Genomic DNA, 18,456 nt, shown 5'->3' on the forward strand with positions numbered 1-18,456 from the left:
AAAAATCTACTTGGGCTAACTTGGTCCATAAAACAGGTTTTGAAACTAATTTCTAAAAAAAAAAAAAAATATGCTTTAAACCTTCTCATCATTAACAGGAAAATATTGCTTGGCCTTCCGAAATGTTAAAATATGCAATACTTTCCCAGGAAGTCTTATAATAACCATTATATTATCATTTCTGTCATGCATAAGTTTTATTAGGCTGCATAAATAAGCTTGTCTTTTATAGGCTTGTGTTGGATTTAATTCATAAAATTATTTAGGAAACTAAAGGCTGTGTTAAAATGAGCTTAACCATGAGACGAATATGAGAATTATTGTACTTCAACAGTATTTGGAATTAGTATGTAAATTAAATCTCTTTATTCATTATTCAAAATTATCCTCTTCTCTCAAATGCATGGAAAAAGTTACAGAGAAAAATGATTCCTGGGAGGAAGAAGTATAAAGAAATAGGTGTAGAAAAAGTAAAAGATGAAATTAAAAGGTTTAAAAACTTGAGTTCATTTCACAGTATTTTATAGGATTATAATTAACTATATCACTGTATCTTAAAATATATCAATTTTAATTCATAACATAAGGTCAAAAACTTGCAAAAAATGTGCTTTTTAAGTGACCAGCCATTCTAATTTTCCCAAGACTTGAAAAATTATGGAAACTCCCAACCCTGGTAAAGGAATTGGCCTTGGGACATGTTAATTGGCCTGTTCTGAAATCTGGGTTCTTGTGGGTTTCGTCCAAAGCCATCATTGGAGACAAAAGCATACCTGAAACTTCTGTGAGCTCTGGACGGTGATGACATTTCTCTCCCAGTGACTCTGGAGTACCTCTGTTTTCTGCCACACATGCTGGATAGGACCGTCACACATGGTTTGAAACCCTGCCATCAATTTGCCATTCTGGTGACTGGAGAAGTCATAAAAGGTTATCTGTAAAAAGAATATATTTTGCAAATATATTCCAAATGCTTGCAATAAGGAAATTTCTAAGTGTGTCAGAACTTGAAATGCTTTGTGTTTTCCAGTACCTGACAAACTTGCTGGTCATTGGTTGGAAGAAAAATTCTGCTTCTTAATTTTGAGAAGATGGAGTCCACTCTGGAGACCAATGTGAGAAAATGGGCTGTGACAAAACAAAATTATGAAATTAGACTCAAGCTGATCCCTGGTACCTTATTTTAAACACTGGAGGTGATTATAGCTGTGTTAAAAATTAAAATGCACCAGTGAATTGACCAATATTTTATATTTTATAATGTCTATTTAAAGAGATAATAATTATACATTTTGTAACATTAATATGGGCAACTGTCCAAAATATAAGGCAATCACATTTAAAATAGGAAGTGACAACTCCATAAAGAAGACTCTGAAAGAACGCAATTCTGAGATCACCCACTGAAACAATCTCCTCAGCAGAAAATCCAATGAGAGCATTATTTTCTGTACCTTTGATACAAACGGCTTGAGTGACATAGCCCTAGCTTTTTCTAGTAACATAGGGACTATCACAGAGCTCAGATATTTTCTCAAGTGTATAGAATTCAGACATACATACATACATACATACATACATAATGTATGTACATATATATAAAAGCTTCCAAACAGTTATATATATAACTGTTTATATATATAAAAATATGTAAATATATATATTTTTATATAATATATATTATATATAACTGTATATATATATATAACTGTTTGGAAGCTTTTAATAAAATATATATTGGGTATTCTCTGGACTGTCAGAGAGTCCCTGATGTGCTTTCCCGGGACTATTATGGCTGGTATGGAATGCCTTGTCATCTGACAGTCTACTTTGTACACTGCTGTTTGTCAAATAAATGATAACAAAGTTGACAGTGATTATGATGGCCTATCTATCCAAGCCACTCAGTGGTATTCTAAAGCCAGACAAAAAGTCAAATCTAATTGTCGCATCTAGTCAATCAATATTAATATTATGAAGCCTAGTTTTTCTGACATGCTGGTGGAACAATTTGGCAGCCATTAGCTTTCTCTTAGAGCAATAAACAGATGTTGAGAAAATTACTAATTAACAAACTTAGGCAATGTGGAGATTGTATTGGGTTTAAACAAATTATTAGCTCTACAAAAGGAAATCAGTGGGATGTAAATTATTGCTTAAATATCACTCATAATGATATAAAATATATAAAATTTAATATGTTATTGGTAATTGGTTAGAGTGACGTATGAAAGACTCTCACTATCGGTACGTAAGGACCAGTATGTTATTTAAGGTGTAGTAGTGTTTCTTTCGTGAAATTGGGTGTCCTTTTGTTTGGTGTTTGGTGTGTTTGGTGTTGTATTAAAACATATATTACTGTTTGAAAGCTTCTAATAAAAAATATATACTGGGTAGTTCCTAGACTCTCAGAGAGTCTCTGGTGTGCTTTACCAGGGCTTTGTAGCTATTATTGAGGCCTTTGTAATTGGGCACTTTCTCATCTCTCACACACACACATATTATGTATATATACATATATATTCATATATATATGGAGAAAGAGAGGAAACACACAAACACATGAGTACACACAGACACACAACTCCCACTACCACAACAACAAAATTACAGGAATCAACAACTGCTCATTGATACCATTCGACATCAATGGTCTCGATTACTGAATAAAAACATACAGACTAAAACAATAGATTCAATAACAGAATTAATTTTCTACTACATTTAAGAAACACACCTTATCATCAAGGATACACGTCATCTCAAGGTAAAGCATTTGGAAAAGATATTTCAAGCAAATAGACCTAAGAAGAAAGTTGGTATAGCCATAATAATCTGACAAAACAGATTCAAACCTGGACTAATCAGAAGAAACAGAAAAAAAAAAAAAGTACATAATCACCAAAAAAAAAATTCATCAAGATGACCTTGTAATTCTTTTTTTAATTTAATTTTTTTTAATTAATTACACTTTATTCACTTTGTGTCCCCCCATAAGCCCCTCCCAATCCCACCCTCCCACTCCCTTCTTCACACATGACCCTCCCCATGTCCACTGATAGGGGAGGTTCTCCACTCCATCATTCTGATCTTAGTCTATCAGATCTCATCAGGAGTGGCTGCATTGTCATCTTCTGTGGCCTGGTAAAGCTACTCCCCCTCAGGGGTTGGTGATCAAAGAGCAGGCCAATCAGATTATGTCAGAGACAGTCCCTCTTCCCTTTACTATGTAACCCACTTGGACACTAAACTGCCATGGGCTACATCTGTGCAGGGGTTCTAGGTTATCTCCATGCAGCATACTTGGTTGAAGTATGAGTCTCTGGGAAGACCCCTGTGTTCAAATTTTCTGGTTCTGTTGCTCTCCTTGTGGAGTTCCTGTCTTCTCCAGATCTTACTGTTTCCCACTTCTTACATAAGATTCAATGCACTCTGCCCAACAGTTGGGGGTAAGTCTCAGTACTTGCTTTGATAGTCTGCAGGGCAGAGCCTTTCAGAGGCCCTCCATGGAGGGTTCTTAGGTTGTTTCCTGTTTTCTTCTTCTGATGTCCTTCCTCTTTGCCTTTCAGGATGGGGATTGAGCATTTTAGTAGGGTACTCTCTCTTGATTAGTTTCTTTAGATGTACAGATTTTAGTAGGTTTATCCTATATTACATGTCTATATGATCTGTTATTGTAGAGGATTGTTTTAGCAATTCTGGGTTTCTTCTTATTCCATACAAAGTTGATACTTTTTCTTTCCAGGTCTGTAAAGAATTGTGTTGGCCAAAAGAATTTACCTTCTTCTCAGCACCTCATGGAACCTTCTCCAAAATAGACCATATAGTGGGTCACAAAGCAAGCCTCAACAGATACAAGAAGATTGAAATAATCCCATGTATCTTGTCTGATCACCATGGAATAAAGCTGGACCCCAACAATAACAGAAATAACAAAAAGCCTACACACACATGGAAACCGAACAACTTGTTACTAAATGACAGCTGGGTCAGGGAAGAAATAAAGAAAGAAATTAAAGTCTTTCTAGAAATCAATGAAAATGAAGACACAACATACCCGAACTTGTGGGACACAATGAAAGCAGTGCTAAGAGGAAAGTTCATAGCACTAAGTGCCTTCAAGAAGAAATTCGAGACAGCTCATTCAAGCACCCTAATGGCTCACTTAAAAACCCTAGAAAAAGAAGAAGCAGACACGCCAAGAAGGAGTAGACGGCTGGAAATAATCAAACTCAGGGCTGAAATCAATCAATTGGAAACAAATAAAACAATTCAAAGAATCAATGAAACCAAGAGCTGGTTCTTTGAGAAAATCACCAAGATCGACAAACCCTTAGCCAGGCTACCTAAAAGGCAGAGAGACACCACCCAAATCAACAAAATCAGAAATGAAAAGGGGGGATATAACTACAGACACTGAGGAAATCCAAACAATCATTAGGACTTACTTCAAAAGTCTATATGCCACAAAATTTGAAAATCTAAATGAAATGGACAATTTTCTTGATCGATTTGACTTACCAAAGCTGAATCAGGACCAGGTAAATCAACTAAATAGTCCTATATCCCCCCAAAGAAATAGAAGCGGTCATCAAAAGTCTCCCATCCAAAAAAAGCCCAGGACCAGATGGCTTCAGCGCAGAATTCTACCAGACCTTCAAAGAAGAGCTAACACCAATTCTCTTCAAACTATTCCACAAAATAGAAACAGAAGGAATATTACCAAATTTATTCTATGAAGCCACAGTCACCTTGGTACTTAAACCTCACAAAGACTCAACAAAGAAAGAGAATTTCCGGCCAATCTCCCTTATGAACATTGATGCAAAAATACTTAATAAAATACTTGCAAACCAAATCCAAGAACATATCAAAGATATTATCCACTACGACCAAGTAGGCTTCATCCCAGGTATGCAGGGGTGGTTCAATATACGGAAATCCATCAATGTGATCCACCATATTAACAAACTGAAAGAAAAAAAACCACATGATAATCTCCCTAGATGCTGATAAAACCTTTGACAAAATCAAACATAAACTCATGTTTAAAGTCTTAGAGATCAGGTATACAAGGCACATATCTAAACATAGTAAAGGCGATATACAGCAAGCCTATAGCCAACATCAAACTGAACGGAGAGAAACTTAAAGCAATCCCACTGAAATCAGGGACAAGACAAGGCTGCCCACTCTCTCCATATCTCTTCAACATAGTGCTGGAAGTCCTTGCTAGAGCAATAAGACAGTTGAAGGAGATCAAGGGGATACAAATTGGAAAGGATGAAGTCAAATTATCACTATTTGCAGATGATATGATAGTATACGTGAGTGACCCCAAAAACTCTACCAGGGAACTCCTACAGCTGATAAACACCTTCAGCAATGTGGCTGGATACAAAATTAATTCAAAAAAATTATTAGCCCTCCTGTATACAAAAGACAAAAGGGCTGAGAAAGAATTTAGGAAAACAACACCCTTCACAATAGCCACAAATGACATAAGGTACCTCGGAGTAACCCTAACCAAGGAAGTCAAAGACTTGTATGAAAAAAATTTCAAATCTCTGAAGAAAGAATTAGAAGAAGATATGAGAAGATGGAAAGATCTCCCATGCTCTGGCTTGGCAAGATTAACATAGTAAAAATGGCCATCTTACCAAAAGCAATCTACAGATTCAATGCAATGCTCATCAAATTACCAACACAATTCTTTACAGTCCTGGAAAGAAAAATTCTCAACTTCATATGAAATAACAAGAAACCCAGAATTGCTAAAACAATCCTCTACAATAAAAGATCTTCCGGAGGTATCTCCATTCCTGATCTTAAGTTGTACTATAAAGCAACAGTTTTAAAACTGCATGATACTGGCACAGAAACAGAATGGTGGATCAATGGAACCGAACAGAGGACCCAGAAATAAACCCACACACTTATGGACACCTGATCTTTGACAAAGACGCCAAAACCATACAATGGAAAAAAGATAGCATCTTCAACAAATGGTGCTGGTCTAACTGGATGTCTACATGTAGAAAAATGAAAATAGATCCATACTTGTCACCCTGCACAAAACTGAAGTCCAAGTGGATCAAAGACCTCAACATAAAACCAGACACATTAAATCGGCTTGAAAAAAAAGTGGGAAATACCCTAGAACTCATTGGTACAGGGGAAAACTTCCTGAACAGAACACCAATAGCACAGGCTCTAAGAGCAACAATCAATAAATGGGACCTCATGAAACTGAAAAGCTTCTGTAAAGCAAAGGACACCGTCATCAAAACAAAGCGACCTCCTACACATTGGGAAAGAATCTTCACCAACCCTTTATCTGACAGAGGACTCATATCCAGTATATATAAAGAACTAAAGAAGCTGAAAAGCAGCAAACCAAGTAATCCACTTAAAAAATGGGGAACAGAGCTAAACAGAGAATTTTCTGTAGAGGAATACCAAATGGCAGAGAAGCACTTAAAGAAATGCTCAACCTCACTAGCCATTAGGGAAATGCAAATCAAAACAACCCTGAGATTTCACCTTACACCGATGAGAATGGCCAAGATCAAAAACTCAAGTAACAACACATGCTGGAGAGGTTGTGGAGAAAGGGGAACCCTTCTGCACTGCTGGTGGGAATGTAAACTTGTACAACCACTCTGGAAATCAATCTGGCTCTTTCTCAGACAACTAGGAATAGCGCTTCCTCAAGATCCAGCCATACCACTCCTGGGCATATATCCAAAAGAGGCTCAAGTACACAAAAAGGACATTTGCTCAACCATGTTTGTAGCAGCTTTATTTGTAATAGCCAGAAGCTGGAAACAACCCAGATGCCCCTCAACTGAAGAATGGATGCAGAAATTGTGGTACATCTACACAATGGAATATTACTCAGCAATGAAAAATAAGGAAATCATGAAATTTGCAGGTAAATGGTGGGATCTGGAAAGGATCATCCTGAGTGAGTTGTCCCAGAAGCAAAAAGACACACATGGTATATACTCACTCATATAGACATACAACATAGGACAAACCCACTAAAACCTGTGCATCTAAAGAAACTAAGCGAGAGAGAGGACCCTAACAAAAATGCCCAATCCCCATCCGGAAAGGCAAAGAGGATGGACATCAGAAGAAGAAGAAAACAGGAAACAACCTAGGAACCTACCACAGAGGGCCTCTGAAATCCTCTGCCCTTCAGACTATCAAAGCAGATGCTGAGCCTGATGGGCAACTGTTGGGCAGAGTGAATGGAATTTTAGGTAAGAACTGGGAAATAGTAAGAGCTGGAGAGGACAGGGTCTCCACAAGGAGAGCAACAGAACAAGAAAATTTGAACACAGGGAACTTCCCAGAGATTCATACTCCAACCAAGGACTATTCATGGAGATAACCCAGAACCCCTGCACAGATGTAGCCCAGGGCAGTTCAGAGTCCAATTGGGTTACATAGTAATGTGAAGAGGGACTGCCTCTGACATAATCTGATTGGCCTGCTCTTTGATCACCTCCCCCTGGGGGGGAGCAGCCTTACCAGGCCATAGTAGAGGACAATGCAGCCACTTTTGATGTGAACTGATAGACTAAGATCAGAAAGGAGAGGAGAACCTCCCCTATCAGTGGACTTGGGGAGTGGCATGCAAGCAGAGGGAGGAGGGAGGGTGGGATTGGATGGGGAGGAGGGAGGGACTTATGGAGGGATGCAGAATGAATAAAGTGTAATTGATGAAAAATTAAAAAAAAAAAGGAAAAAAAATAATTCACGAACCTTAAATGACTTTCAAAAGTGGAGGAAAACATGGAGTTAGTCAATTGGCATGGAGCATGTCTCACCCCTGGGGGCAATGGTCTCCTGTACCTACTCAGACCTCGGACACCACCACTGCTAGTTCTAGAACTGATGCAGGATGTTCCAACGAGGGGGTTAAGGCTTCTCATAATATTTCCTATAAGCCCACACCTGTTTGTTTATATCCCCCATTTTTATTCATTATTAGCCAGATACAGCCAAGTAATTGTGGTAATGATACTTGCTTTTTTGCCCAATGCTGGAATGCTAGTAAATTTAGGTATACCCTGGTTACTCGCATGCCTCGCTGGGTGCCTGTGCCCATTGATGCCCCTCACGCTATGACTCTCTTCAGACAGAAAAGGGATCTTGGAACTACAACCACCATTGTTACTGCCATCTCATTGGCGGCTGTTGGAGCTACCACCGGGGCATTAGCCATGAGTCATCCTGGGCAGACTGCTCAGACCCTGAATAATCATTTAGCCAATGTAGCTCATGCCTTAGTTGTACAAAAAGGAATTAATACTCAACTAAAAGGAAACTTAATGGTGTTCAATCAGAGGATTGACCTCGTGCAGGAGCAAATTGATACCCTATGGCAAATCGCTCAACTTGACTGTCAATGTAAATATGCTGGACTTTGAGTCACTAGCATATAACATGAGAATTTTTCCTGTGCTGCAAATCTGTCTAAACAATTGTCGAGCTATATTTTAGGTAATTGGACTGGAGAATTCGATACTACGATGGAGCAGCTGAGAGTGGCCATTGTCACAGTAAATTCTACCAGAGTGGATGCAGGACTAGCCACAGGATTATCATCATGGATTGCTGCAGCCATGAATCATCTGAAGGAATGGGCGGGCATGGGAGCATTAGCAGGCCTTCTGGTGTTGGTCTCCTTGGTTTGCCTGTGGTATATATGCAAGATTAGAGTCTCACAACAGCGTAATGCAGCCATGATCATTCAGGCCTTTACAGCCATTGAAGCAGGACATTCTCCCCAAGCATGGTTGGCTACCATAAAAAGCTAAAATGTTACTCTCAGGATGCGAGGCTAAGCACTGCACTCAGGGTCAGCCGCTGTAGACCCAGAGAAGAGCATGTCTGATTGCATTCGGGTTGATGCTCCAGGTCCCGCCTCTGAGAAAAAGGTATCGGACAGGTCTGATGCTCTTTGGGTGGATGACACCTAAATGAACATTGGTACAAAGTCCCAATTTATTTCTAATATCAGAGATCAGACCTCTACTCTTGCCTGATGCGTCTAAAACAAAAAGGGGGAACTGTAGAGAGCTGTGAAATGCCGTGCCTTAAAGATGGAGCTGGTTTCCGCCTTCCACCTTCCCGATGGTGAGTGCTCTCTGTCACGAACAATTCCACATTTGGCTAAGGCTGAGGATCTGGCTTGCTTCCATGTATGTGGACCTATCTGCATTGCCCACGTGGCACGCTGGGGTTGGCTACCCAGAGGCTATTTAAGCTGTGGGCTGGCTTTACCCAGGGTCAGATGATTGTTCAAGGATCCTAAATAAACTGCATTGAAAAAAAAAAAAGAATTGTGTTGGCAATTTGATGGAAATTGCATTTAATCTGCAGTTTGCTTTTGGTAAGATGGCCATTTTTACTATGTTAATCCTGCCAAGCCATGAACATGGGATAACTTTCCATCTTCTGATATCTTCTTCTATTTCTTTCTTCAGAGACTGGAAATTTTTTTTCATACAAGTCTTTGACTTGCTTGGTTAGGGTTACACCAAGGTACTTTCTGTCATTTGTGATATTGAAGAATGTTCTTTTCCTAATTTCTTTCTCAGCCCTTTTGTCTTTTGTATACAGGAGGGCTACTGATGTTTTTTTTTGTTTGTTTGTTTGTTTTGTTTTGTTTAATTTTGTATCTGGCTACTTTGCTGAAGGTGTTTATCAGCTGTAGAGTTCCCTGGTAGAATTTTGGGGGTCACTCAATTATACTATCGTTATCATCTGCAAATAGTGATAATTTGACTTCTTCCTTTCTAATTTGTTCCCCTTGATCTCCTTCAACTGTCTTATTGCTCTAGCAAAGACTTCCAGAACTATGTTGAAGAGACAAGCTGTGGCTTGTCCCAGAATTCAGGGGGGTTAGGGGATTTCTTTGAGTTTCTCCATTTTGTTTGAAGTTGGCTATAGGCTTGCTGTATATTGCCTTTACTATGTTTAGATATGTGCCTTGTATCTCTGATCTCTCCAATACTTTAAGCATGACTGTATGTTGCATTTTGTCAAATGTTTTTTCAACATCTGAGGAGATTATCATGTGGGTTTTTTTCTTTCAGTTTGTTAATATGGTGGATCACATTGATGGATTTCTGTATATTGAACAACCCTTGCAAACCTGGAATGAAGCCTACTTGGTCATAGTGGATGATATCTTTGATGTGTTCTTGGATTAGGTTTGCAAGTATTTTGTTGAGTATTTTTGTATTAATGTTTATAAGCGAGATTGGCCTCAAATTCTCTTTCTTTGTTGGGTCTTTGTGAGGTTTAGGTACCAAGGTGATTGTGGCTTCTAAGAATGAGTTTGGTAGTGTTCCTTCTGTTTCTATTTTGTGGAATAGTTTGAAGAGAATTGGAGTTAGCTCTTCTTTGAAGGTCTGGTAGAATTCTGTGCTGAAGCCATCTGGTCCTGGGCTTTTTTTGGATGGGAGACTTTTGATGACCGCTTCTATTTCCTTGGGGGATATAGGACTATTTAATTGATTTACCTGGTCTTGATTCAGTTTTGGTAAGTGGAATTGATCAAGAAAACTCTCCATTTCATTTAGATTTTCAAATTTTGTGGCATATAGACTTTTGAGGTAAGTCGTAATGATTGTTTAGATTTCTTCAGTGTCTGTCATTATGTCCCCCTTTTCATTGCTGATTTTGTTGATGTCTCTCTGTCTTTTAGTTAGCTTGGCTAAGGGTTTGTCTATACTGTTGATTTTCTCAAAGAACCAGCTCTTGGATTCATTGATTCTTTGAATTGTTTTATTTGTTACTAATTGATTGATTTCAGCCCTGAGTTTGATTATTTCCAGCAGTCTATGCTTTTTTGTTGTGTCTGCTTCTTCTTTTTCTAGGGTTTTAAGTGAGCCATTAAGTTGCTTGAATGAGCTGTCTCGAATTTCTTCTTGAAGGCACTTAGTGCTATGGACTTTCCTCTTAGCATTGTTTTCATTGTGTCCCACAAGTTTGAGTATTTTGTGCTTTCATTTTCATTGAATTCTAGGAAGACTTTAATTTCTTTCTCTATTTCTTCCCTGACCCAGCTGTCATTTAGTAGCAAGTTGTTCAATTTCCATGTGTGTGTAGGCTTTTTTGCTATTTCTGTTGTTGTTGAGGTCCAGATTTATTCCATGGTGATCACATAGGATACAAGGAATTATTTTAATCTTCTTGTATCTGTTGAGGCTTGCTTTATGACCAACTATATGGTCTATTTTGGAGAAGGTTCCATGAGGTGCTGAGAAGAAAGTAAATTCTTTTGTGTTTGGGTGTACGGTTCTGTAAATGTCTTTTTGGTCCATTTGATCCATGACCTCTGTTAGAGACATTGTTTCTTTGTTTGATTTCTGTTTTGTTGACCTGTCCTTTGTTGAGAGTGGGGTGTTGATGTCTCCCATTATTAATGTGTGGGGATATATGTGTGGTTTAAGTTTTATCAATGTTTTTTTTTTACAAATGTGGGTGACCTTGTATATGGGGCATAGATGTTCGGGATTGTGATGTCTTCCTGGTGGAATCTTCCCTGATGAATATGAACTGTCCTTCCCCATCTCTTTTGATTAATTTTGGTAAAAAGTCTATTTTATCAGATGATTAGAATGGCTACTCCTGCTTGCTTCTTGGGTCCATTTGCTTGGAAAGCAGTCTTCCAACCTTTTACCCTCAGGTAATGTTTATCTTTGTGCCTTCGGTGTGTTTCTTGTATGCAACAGATTGCTGGGTTTTGTTTACGTGCATCCATTCTGTTAGCCTGTGTCTTTTTATTGGAGAATTGAGTCCATTGATGTTGAGAGAGATTAATGACCAGTGGCTGTTAGATCCTTTGATTTTGTTGTTGGCTGTGGTCATAATGTTGTGTGTTTGGTTGCTTTTTGTTTTACTTTAGTGAGGTTAATTATTTCCTGTGTTTTTTGAAAGTAGCTAGTTTTCTTGGGTTGTATTTTCCCTTCTAGTGTCTTTTGTAACACTGGATTTGTGTGTAGGTATTGTTGAAATTTGGTTTTGTCATTGAATATCTTCTTTTCTCCATATATGAGGATGAGAGTTTTGCTGGGTACAATAGACTGGGCTGATATCTGTGTTGTTTTACAGTCTGCATGATATCTGTCCAGGCCCTTCTGGCTTTCATAGTCTCTGTTGAAAATCAGGTGTGATTCTAATGGGTTTGCCATTATATATTACTTGGCCTTTTTCTCTTGCAGCTTTTAGTACTTTTTCTTTGTTCTGTATACTTACTGTTTTGATTATTATGTGGCAGGAGGATTTTCTTTTCTGGTCTAACTTATTAGGTGTTCTGTAGGCTTCTTGTATTCTTATTGGTCTCTCCTTTAAGTTGAGGAAATTTTCTTCAATGATTTTGTTGAAGATATTTTCTGGGTCTTGGAGGAAGGAATCTTGTTTTTCCTCTATTCCTATTATTCTTAGGTTTTGTCTTTTTATGTTGTCTTGAATTTCTTGGACAGTCTGTGTCAGGAATTTTTTAGATTTAACATTTTCTTTGACAGATACATCTATTTCTTCCATTGTATGTTCCACACCTGAGATTCTTTCTTCCATTTCTTGTAGTCTATTAGTTATGCTTACCTCTGTAGTTCCTGTTTTCTTCCCTAAGTTCTTTCTCTCCAGAATTTTCTCCATTTGTGTTTTCTTTAATTTTTCCAATTCTATCTTCAGGTCTTGAGCCATTTTTTTATTTCCTTCACTTGTCTGACTGTATTTTCCTGTTTTTCTATCAATTCCTTCAGGTGTTTGTTTGAACAATCCTCTGTTTCTTTTATTTCTTTCAGTGATTTAAATATTTCCTCTTTAAAGGCCACAAACTGTTTGGCTGCAACTTCCTGTATTTCTTCACGGATGGCCATAATCTGTTTTTCTTTATCTTCCTCTATTTCTTTATGGATGGCCATAATCCGCTTGAGTTTATCTTCCTCTAGGTCTTTATACATTTTATTTGTTTCCTCTGTTATCCTCTTTATGAGCATAGATGTTAGGTCATATTCTTGAATTTCATTTATGCTGGGGTGTTCAGGGCTACTTGCCTCTGGATAACTGGGTTCTGTAGAGGTCATCATGCTCTGTTTTTTATTGTTTGAGCTTTTACACTGGCCTCTACCCATTGGGCTATCATAGGTGTTTGGAGTTGGTTTCTGGTGGTTCCTGGAATCCTATGGTGGAGAGAAACCCCTTGGCAGGAAGATGGTTTTCCTCAAGGAAGCCTCCTCAGCTTTTCGGGTATAGTCACTGTATGGCTGGTGTTTTTCAGGAGTTGCCACAGCTCACATCAGGCATAGAGACCTGAGTGGTATCTGTGGTCCTTGTTAGTCGAGAGGGCTCTCCTCTCACTTGGAGAAGTCCTGAAGACAGCTGCCCTGTTTCTTGCTGTGAATTTAGTGATCTGGTGCTGTAACCTGTGCGTCCAGTGGTTTGGTCAGTTTTGTTAGGGATAACTGGTTGTCCCTTGGAGCAGTGTCTGGGGGTTGATCTCAGGGATCCTGGGCTTTTGTAGGTCTGAAGTTGGGGCTCTGTGCCCCAGTACCCAAGGAGTAATCTGTGGCAGGTGAGTGCTGCTCTCCTGGTAACAGCAGGCTATCTGGTGCACAGCAGGTCTCTGGTTTGTGCCAGTCTGTGGGACCTTTTCCAGGGATATACTGGGTGGCCTAAGTCAGTTTCCTTTACTTTGTTCCCTGTGAGGATTTCTCCCTACAGTGACTCCAAGTCTCTGGTGTCCTGGGGCGCACAGTTCTGTCTGTGAGGAATAGTTGGTACAAAGCAGGTCTCTGGGCTGGTAGCACGCACACCTGCCCGCTAGTTTGCGGGACCTTTCCCAGGGTTATACCTGATGACCTAATTCGGGTCCCCGTTTCCTTCCTTCCCTGTGGAGTTTACTCCCAACAGGGACTCCCAGCCTCTGTTGCCCTGTGTTTCACAGCTTTGTCTGTGCCAGAGAGCTGGGCGCCCAACAACTCTGTTTTCCCGGCTTGGGTCCAGTTCATTGATGGCAGCTCTTACCAGCTCGTCAAAGCCTGCGTGGCCCAAGTCAGCACTGTTTCCTTCCTTGCCTGTGGGGACCTCTCCAAACAGGGACTCCCAGTTTCTCTTGCACTGGGGCGCACAGCTCCGTCTGTGCCGGGGACCTGAGCGTGCAGCCACTCTCTGTGCTGGAGGCTTGATCCCATTTCAGTGATGGTGGCTCATACTTGCTGGTCTGCAAGACTTCTTCCAGGTAAAGACTGGGTGACCCATGGCCAGTCCCACTACTTTCTTTCCCCGTGAGTTTTTCTCATGACTGGGACTCCCAGTCCCTGGTGTTTTTATGCCCACCGTTTAGCCTGGGAAGTTGATCAGGACAAGCAGGCCTGTGGCCAGCGACCTAGTGCCTGCAGGACCTGGGATCTCTTCGGGTTTCTGGCTGGGTGGCCTGAGAATGGACCCGACTGATTCACACACTGTGGAGGTTTCCTCTCGCCTGGTAAACACAATGGCAGTTGTTTTATGGCCCATAGTTTAGTCTCTGGGTTGCTGTATGGAAAATATTGTCCTGCTCCTCAGACACAGTGTTCTCCTGGTGCCACCATCTTGCACCCCCCGACATTGTAATTCTTAACATCAATTTTCTAAATATAAGGACACCCAATTCCATAAAAGCAACACTACTAGACCTTAAACCACATATTGATCTTCACAGATTAATAGTGGGAGACTTCCATACCCCACTCTAACCAATAGACAGGTCATCCAGACCCAAAAAAAAAAATTTCCAGCTAACTGAGGTCATAAACCAAAGAAACCTAACATATTTACAGAGCAGTTCACCCAAACTCAAAAGAATATACCTTCTTCTTAGCAACAAAATAAACTTTTCAGACACAAAGCAATTCTCAACAGATAAAAGAAAATTGAAATAACACCCTGAATTTTATCTAACTACCAAAGATTAAAGCTGGATATCAACAATAGAACACTTACAAACTCATGGAAACAGAACAACTCACTACCGAACAGCAACAACAAAATGGGTCAAGAAACAAATTAAAAATGAAACTAAAGACTATAGAATTGAGTAAAAGTTAATAAACAATATACCTAAATTGTACAACACAATGAAGGTAGATTTAAGAGTCAAGTTCACAGGAGCACAAAGTGTCAACATAAAAAAAAAGAGAGAGAGAGAGAGAGACAGCTCACCTGAAAGTTCTAGAACAAAAAGAAGAAGTCATATTCAAAGGAGTAAAGGGCAAGAAAAAATCAAGTGCAGGACTGAAATCAACAACATAGAAACAAACAACAATGACAAAAAATTCACAAAGAATCAATGAAACAAAGAGTCAGTTCTTTGGTAAAATCAATAACATTGACAAGTTCTTAGCTGAATTAACTAAAAGGTGAAGAGAAGACACACATTAACAGTTAAAGGAGGGACATATAAAAATAGACACCAAGGGAATCCAAAGAATCATAAGGATATCCTTTAAGAATCTATACTCCAACAAGTTGGAATAGCTTTAAAAAATAATTTTCAGCATATACTACCTACTAAAGTTAAATCAAGATCAAGTAGACAATTTATACAAACTCACAACTACTCATGAAATAGAAGCAGTCATTAAAAGCCTACCAGCCAAACAAAGCAAACAACCAAAGATTTTAGTGCAGAATTCTAACAGACTTTCAAAGAAAAGTTAATGCCAACATTCCTCTAATTATTTTACAAAATAGAAACAAATGGAACATTGCCCTATTTGTTTAATGGGGCCACCATTACCCCGATCACAAACCACACAAAGACCAAACAAAGAAAGATTAGAAATAAATTAATTTTCCATATGAACATAGATGTAATAATTCTCAGTATAAAACTTGGAAGTAAAATCCAAGAAAACATTAAAAATATCCTTCATGATAGTGTAGGCTTCATCTTAGAAACACAGGGATGGATCAACATGAATAAAAGACAACAATGATAGAAGTATGGAAGGGACATACCTCTACATAACAAAGGCAGTTTTCAGAAAGCCCATTGCTAATATCAACTTAAATGAACACAACCTAAAAGCAATTACTCCAAAATTAGGAACAAGATAAACTTGTCCACTCCATACCTATTGAATAAAGTACTTGATGTCTTAGCTAGAGCAGTAAGGCAAGTGAAGACGAACAAAATCAAAGTACCTTTATTTGTAGATGATATGATTATTACATAACTGACTCTTCCACCAGGAATTTCCAACAGCTGATAAACACTTTCAACAAAGTAGCATGATACTAAATAAACTTACAAGAATTAGTCTCCCTCCTGTGTACAAATGACAGTCTGAGAAAGAAATCATGAAAACAACACCTCAAAAAATATAAAATATCTTATAGTGAACAACAACAAGTGAACAATTTGCAATGATAAAAGCTTGAGTTGATTGAAGAAATAAATTGAAGAATATTCAGAAGATAGAAAGATCTTCCGTGTACATGGATTGGAAAGATTAATATAGTAAAAATGCCATCCTGCCAAATGAAAAAATAACCTACAAAAAGTTTTGTGCTTTTATAGGACTCCTGAGTGTGAGAATGAGTGTGTCTCTGCATTTATATCTGTTTCTTAAGCCTTTGGGACATGCTCTTTTCCTTCTGTATGTTTGGATTGTCCTATTCTCAGGTGTTAGTTTTTGGTTTATCTTTATTTTATTTTATTTTATTTTATTTTTATTATTATACCTTAGAAGCCACCTTCTTTCCTTTCTTTCAGAAAGGGGGTGCATCTAGATGGAAGGCAAAGTAAAGTAGGAACTGAAAGGAACAGAGGGAGGGAAAACCATAATCAGGATAAATTATATGAGAAAAATTGCAAAAAAAGGAAAAAAATCGTCTATAGATGAGAAATAACATTCACCCGTCAAGAAAACTACATAAATAGTCATATTTACTTTTAAAACTAGAGTATTTATTTGATGTGGTTGAGTGTTTTGTCTGTATGCATGTATATGCACTGTGTGCATGCCTGCTGCCCACAAAGGTCAAGGTGTGTCTGACCCCTTGGAGTGACGAATGGTTGTAAACCACTATGTGGGCGCTGGGAACAGAATCCTTAAGTGCTGTCTTCTCTAAGCCTTCTTCCTGCTTCCTGGCCTGAGAAGATGGTCACTTCTACTTTGTCATGACAACAGGAAGTTAAGATCTGCATACCCGAGCGAACCTGCTGTGCTTGTTCCTGGGCTCCTGTGATCTCACTCAGTACAACACTTCCCGGTTTTACCCACATTCCTTCAGATTTCAATATTTCATTTGTATAGTGCTGAATAAAATTGCATTGTGTATATAGACCACATTTTGATAATCCATTAATCAGATGATAAATGAGGTAAAGAGATCGATTTAGGACCTAGACCAAAGTGTATGAAACTGTTAGCAATTTGGATGAAAAATTCAACTACGTAGAGAAAAAATTCATGAAAGAAGTTGAGACTCTGAAAAGAAAAAAATGTTGGACATAAGAGTTCATCAATCAGATAAAAAGCACCATGGAAAGTATAATTGACAGACAAGACAAGTTAGAAGAATGAGTTTGACAATAATACACTCAGGCATACAAAATGAAAATAAATTCATAAGCCTGACCAAAACATCCCATTGAGAACACATCTGAGACCAAACCTAAGAATCTCCAGGGGAGTCAAGGCTTATATGGATATTAAAGGCATAAACAATGTATTCCATGAACTTACAGCAGATTTCCAAAACCTAGAAGAAATATGTATCCAAATACAAGAGACATTTAGACTCCAAATAGATCATGACTGGAGAAGAGCCTCTCCCTGATATGTTATACTCAAGATAGCAAAGAAATTTTTTATCAGAACCATACCAGGTAATCATGTAAAGATACATTTTATGATTGCAAAGTAAATCACCATCAGCCAAGAATGCTATAACCAATAAAGTTTTGTTAAAATTGATAAACCAGACGCCATCTCCAACTGTTAATCACTTACAAATGACAATTTAGTTTACTGTAAGGGAGCCTTAAGGAGAAACCATACACTTTCTAGAAAAGACCTTGTTCCCTTCAGTAGACGGCCAACAGGAAACAAACTTGATGGCATCTGAGGTCCTTTGTCTCATTATGTTGTACAGGGATTTTTTTTTTAACCCTGAAGGTCATTGCTTATATATTAAGGCTTATAGTTCAGTGTTTCTATGGGATTCCTGAGTGTGTGAATGAGTGGGTCTCTGTTTCATGTGCCTTTTCTTGAGCTCTTTTCCTTCTGTTTGTTTGTTTTGCTTGCTTGTTTTGCCCAATTCCAATGTGTATTTTATTTTATTTTATTTTATTTTATTTTATTTTATTTTATTTTATTTTATTTTATACTTATCCCTTAATGAGAGACAGAAGGGATGGATTCAAACAGGAGAGGACCATAC

General features: G+C 38.4%; 1 protein-coding gene across 1 annotated transcript in view; it reads right to left on the reverse strand.

Annotated features, from left to right (window-relative positions):
- Window positions 1-18,456, reverse strand: part of Malrd1 (MAM and LDL receptor class A domain containing 1) — a 744,773-nt gene that overhangs the window by 668,586 nt on the left and 57,731 nt on the right. Inside the window, exons 3-4 of the mRNA XM_060372547.1 lie at window positions 1,034-1,128; window positions 774-935 (exon numbers count right to left, since the gene is read on the reverse strand). Of these exons, the coding sequence (XP_060228530.1) occupies window positions 774-935; window positions 1,034-1,128 (257 nt within the window). The remainder of the gene's footprint in view (window positions 1-773; window positions 936-1,033; window positions 1,129-18,456) is intronic.

The sequence above is a fragment of the Meriones unguiculatus genome, chromosome 19 (assembly GCF_030254825.1).
Source record: "Meriones unguiculatus strain TT.TT164.6M chromosome 19, Bangor_MerUng_6.1, whole genome shotgun sequence".
Lineage (NCBI taxonomy): Eukaryota > Metazoa > Chordata > Mammalia > Rodentia > Muridae > Meriones > Meriones unguiculatus.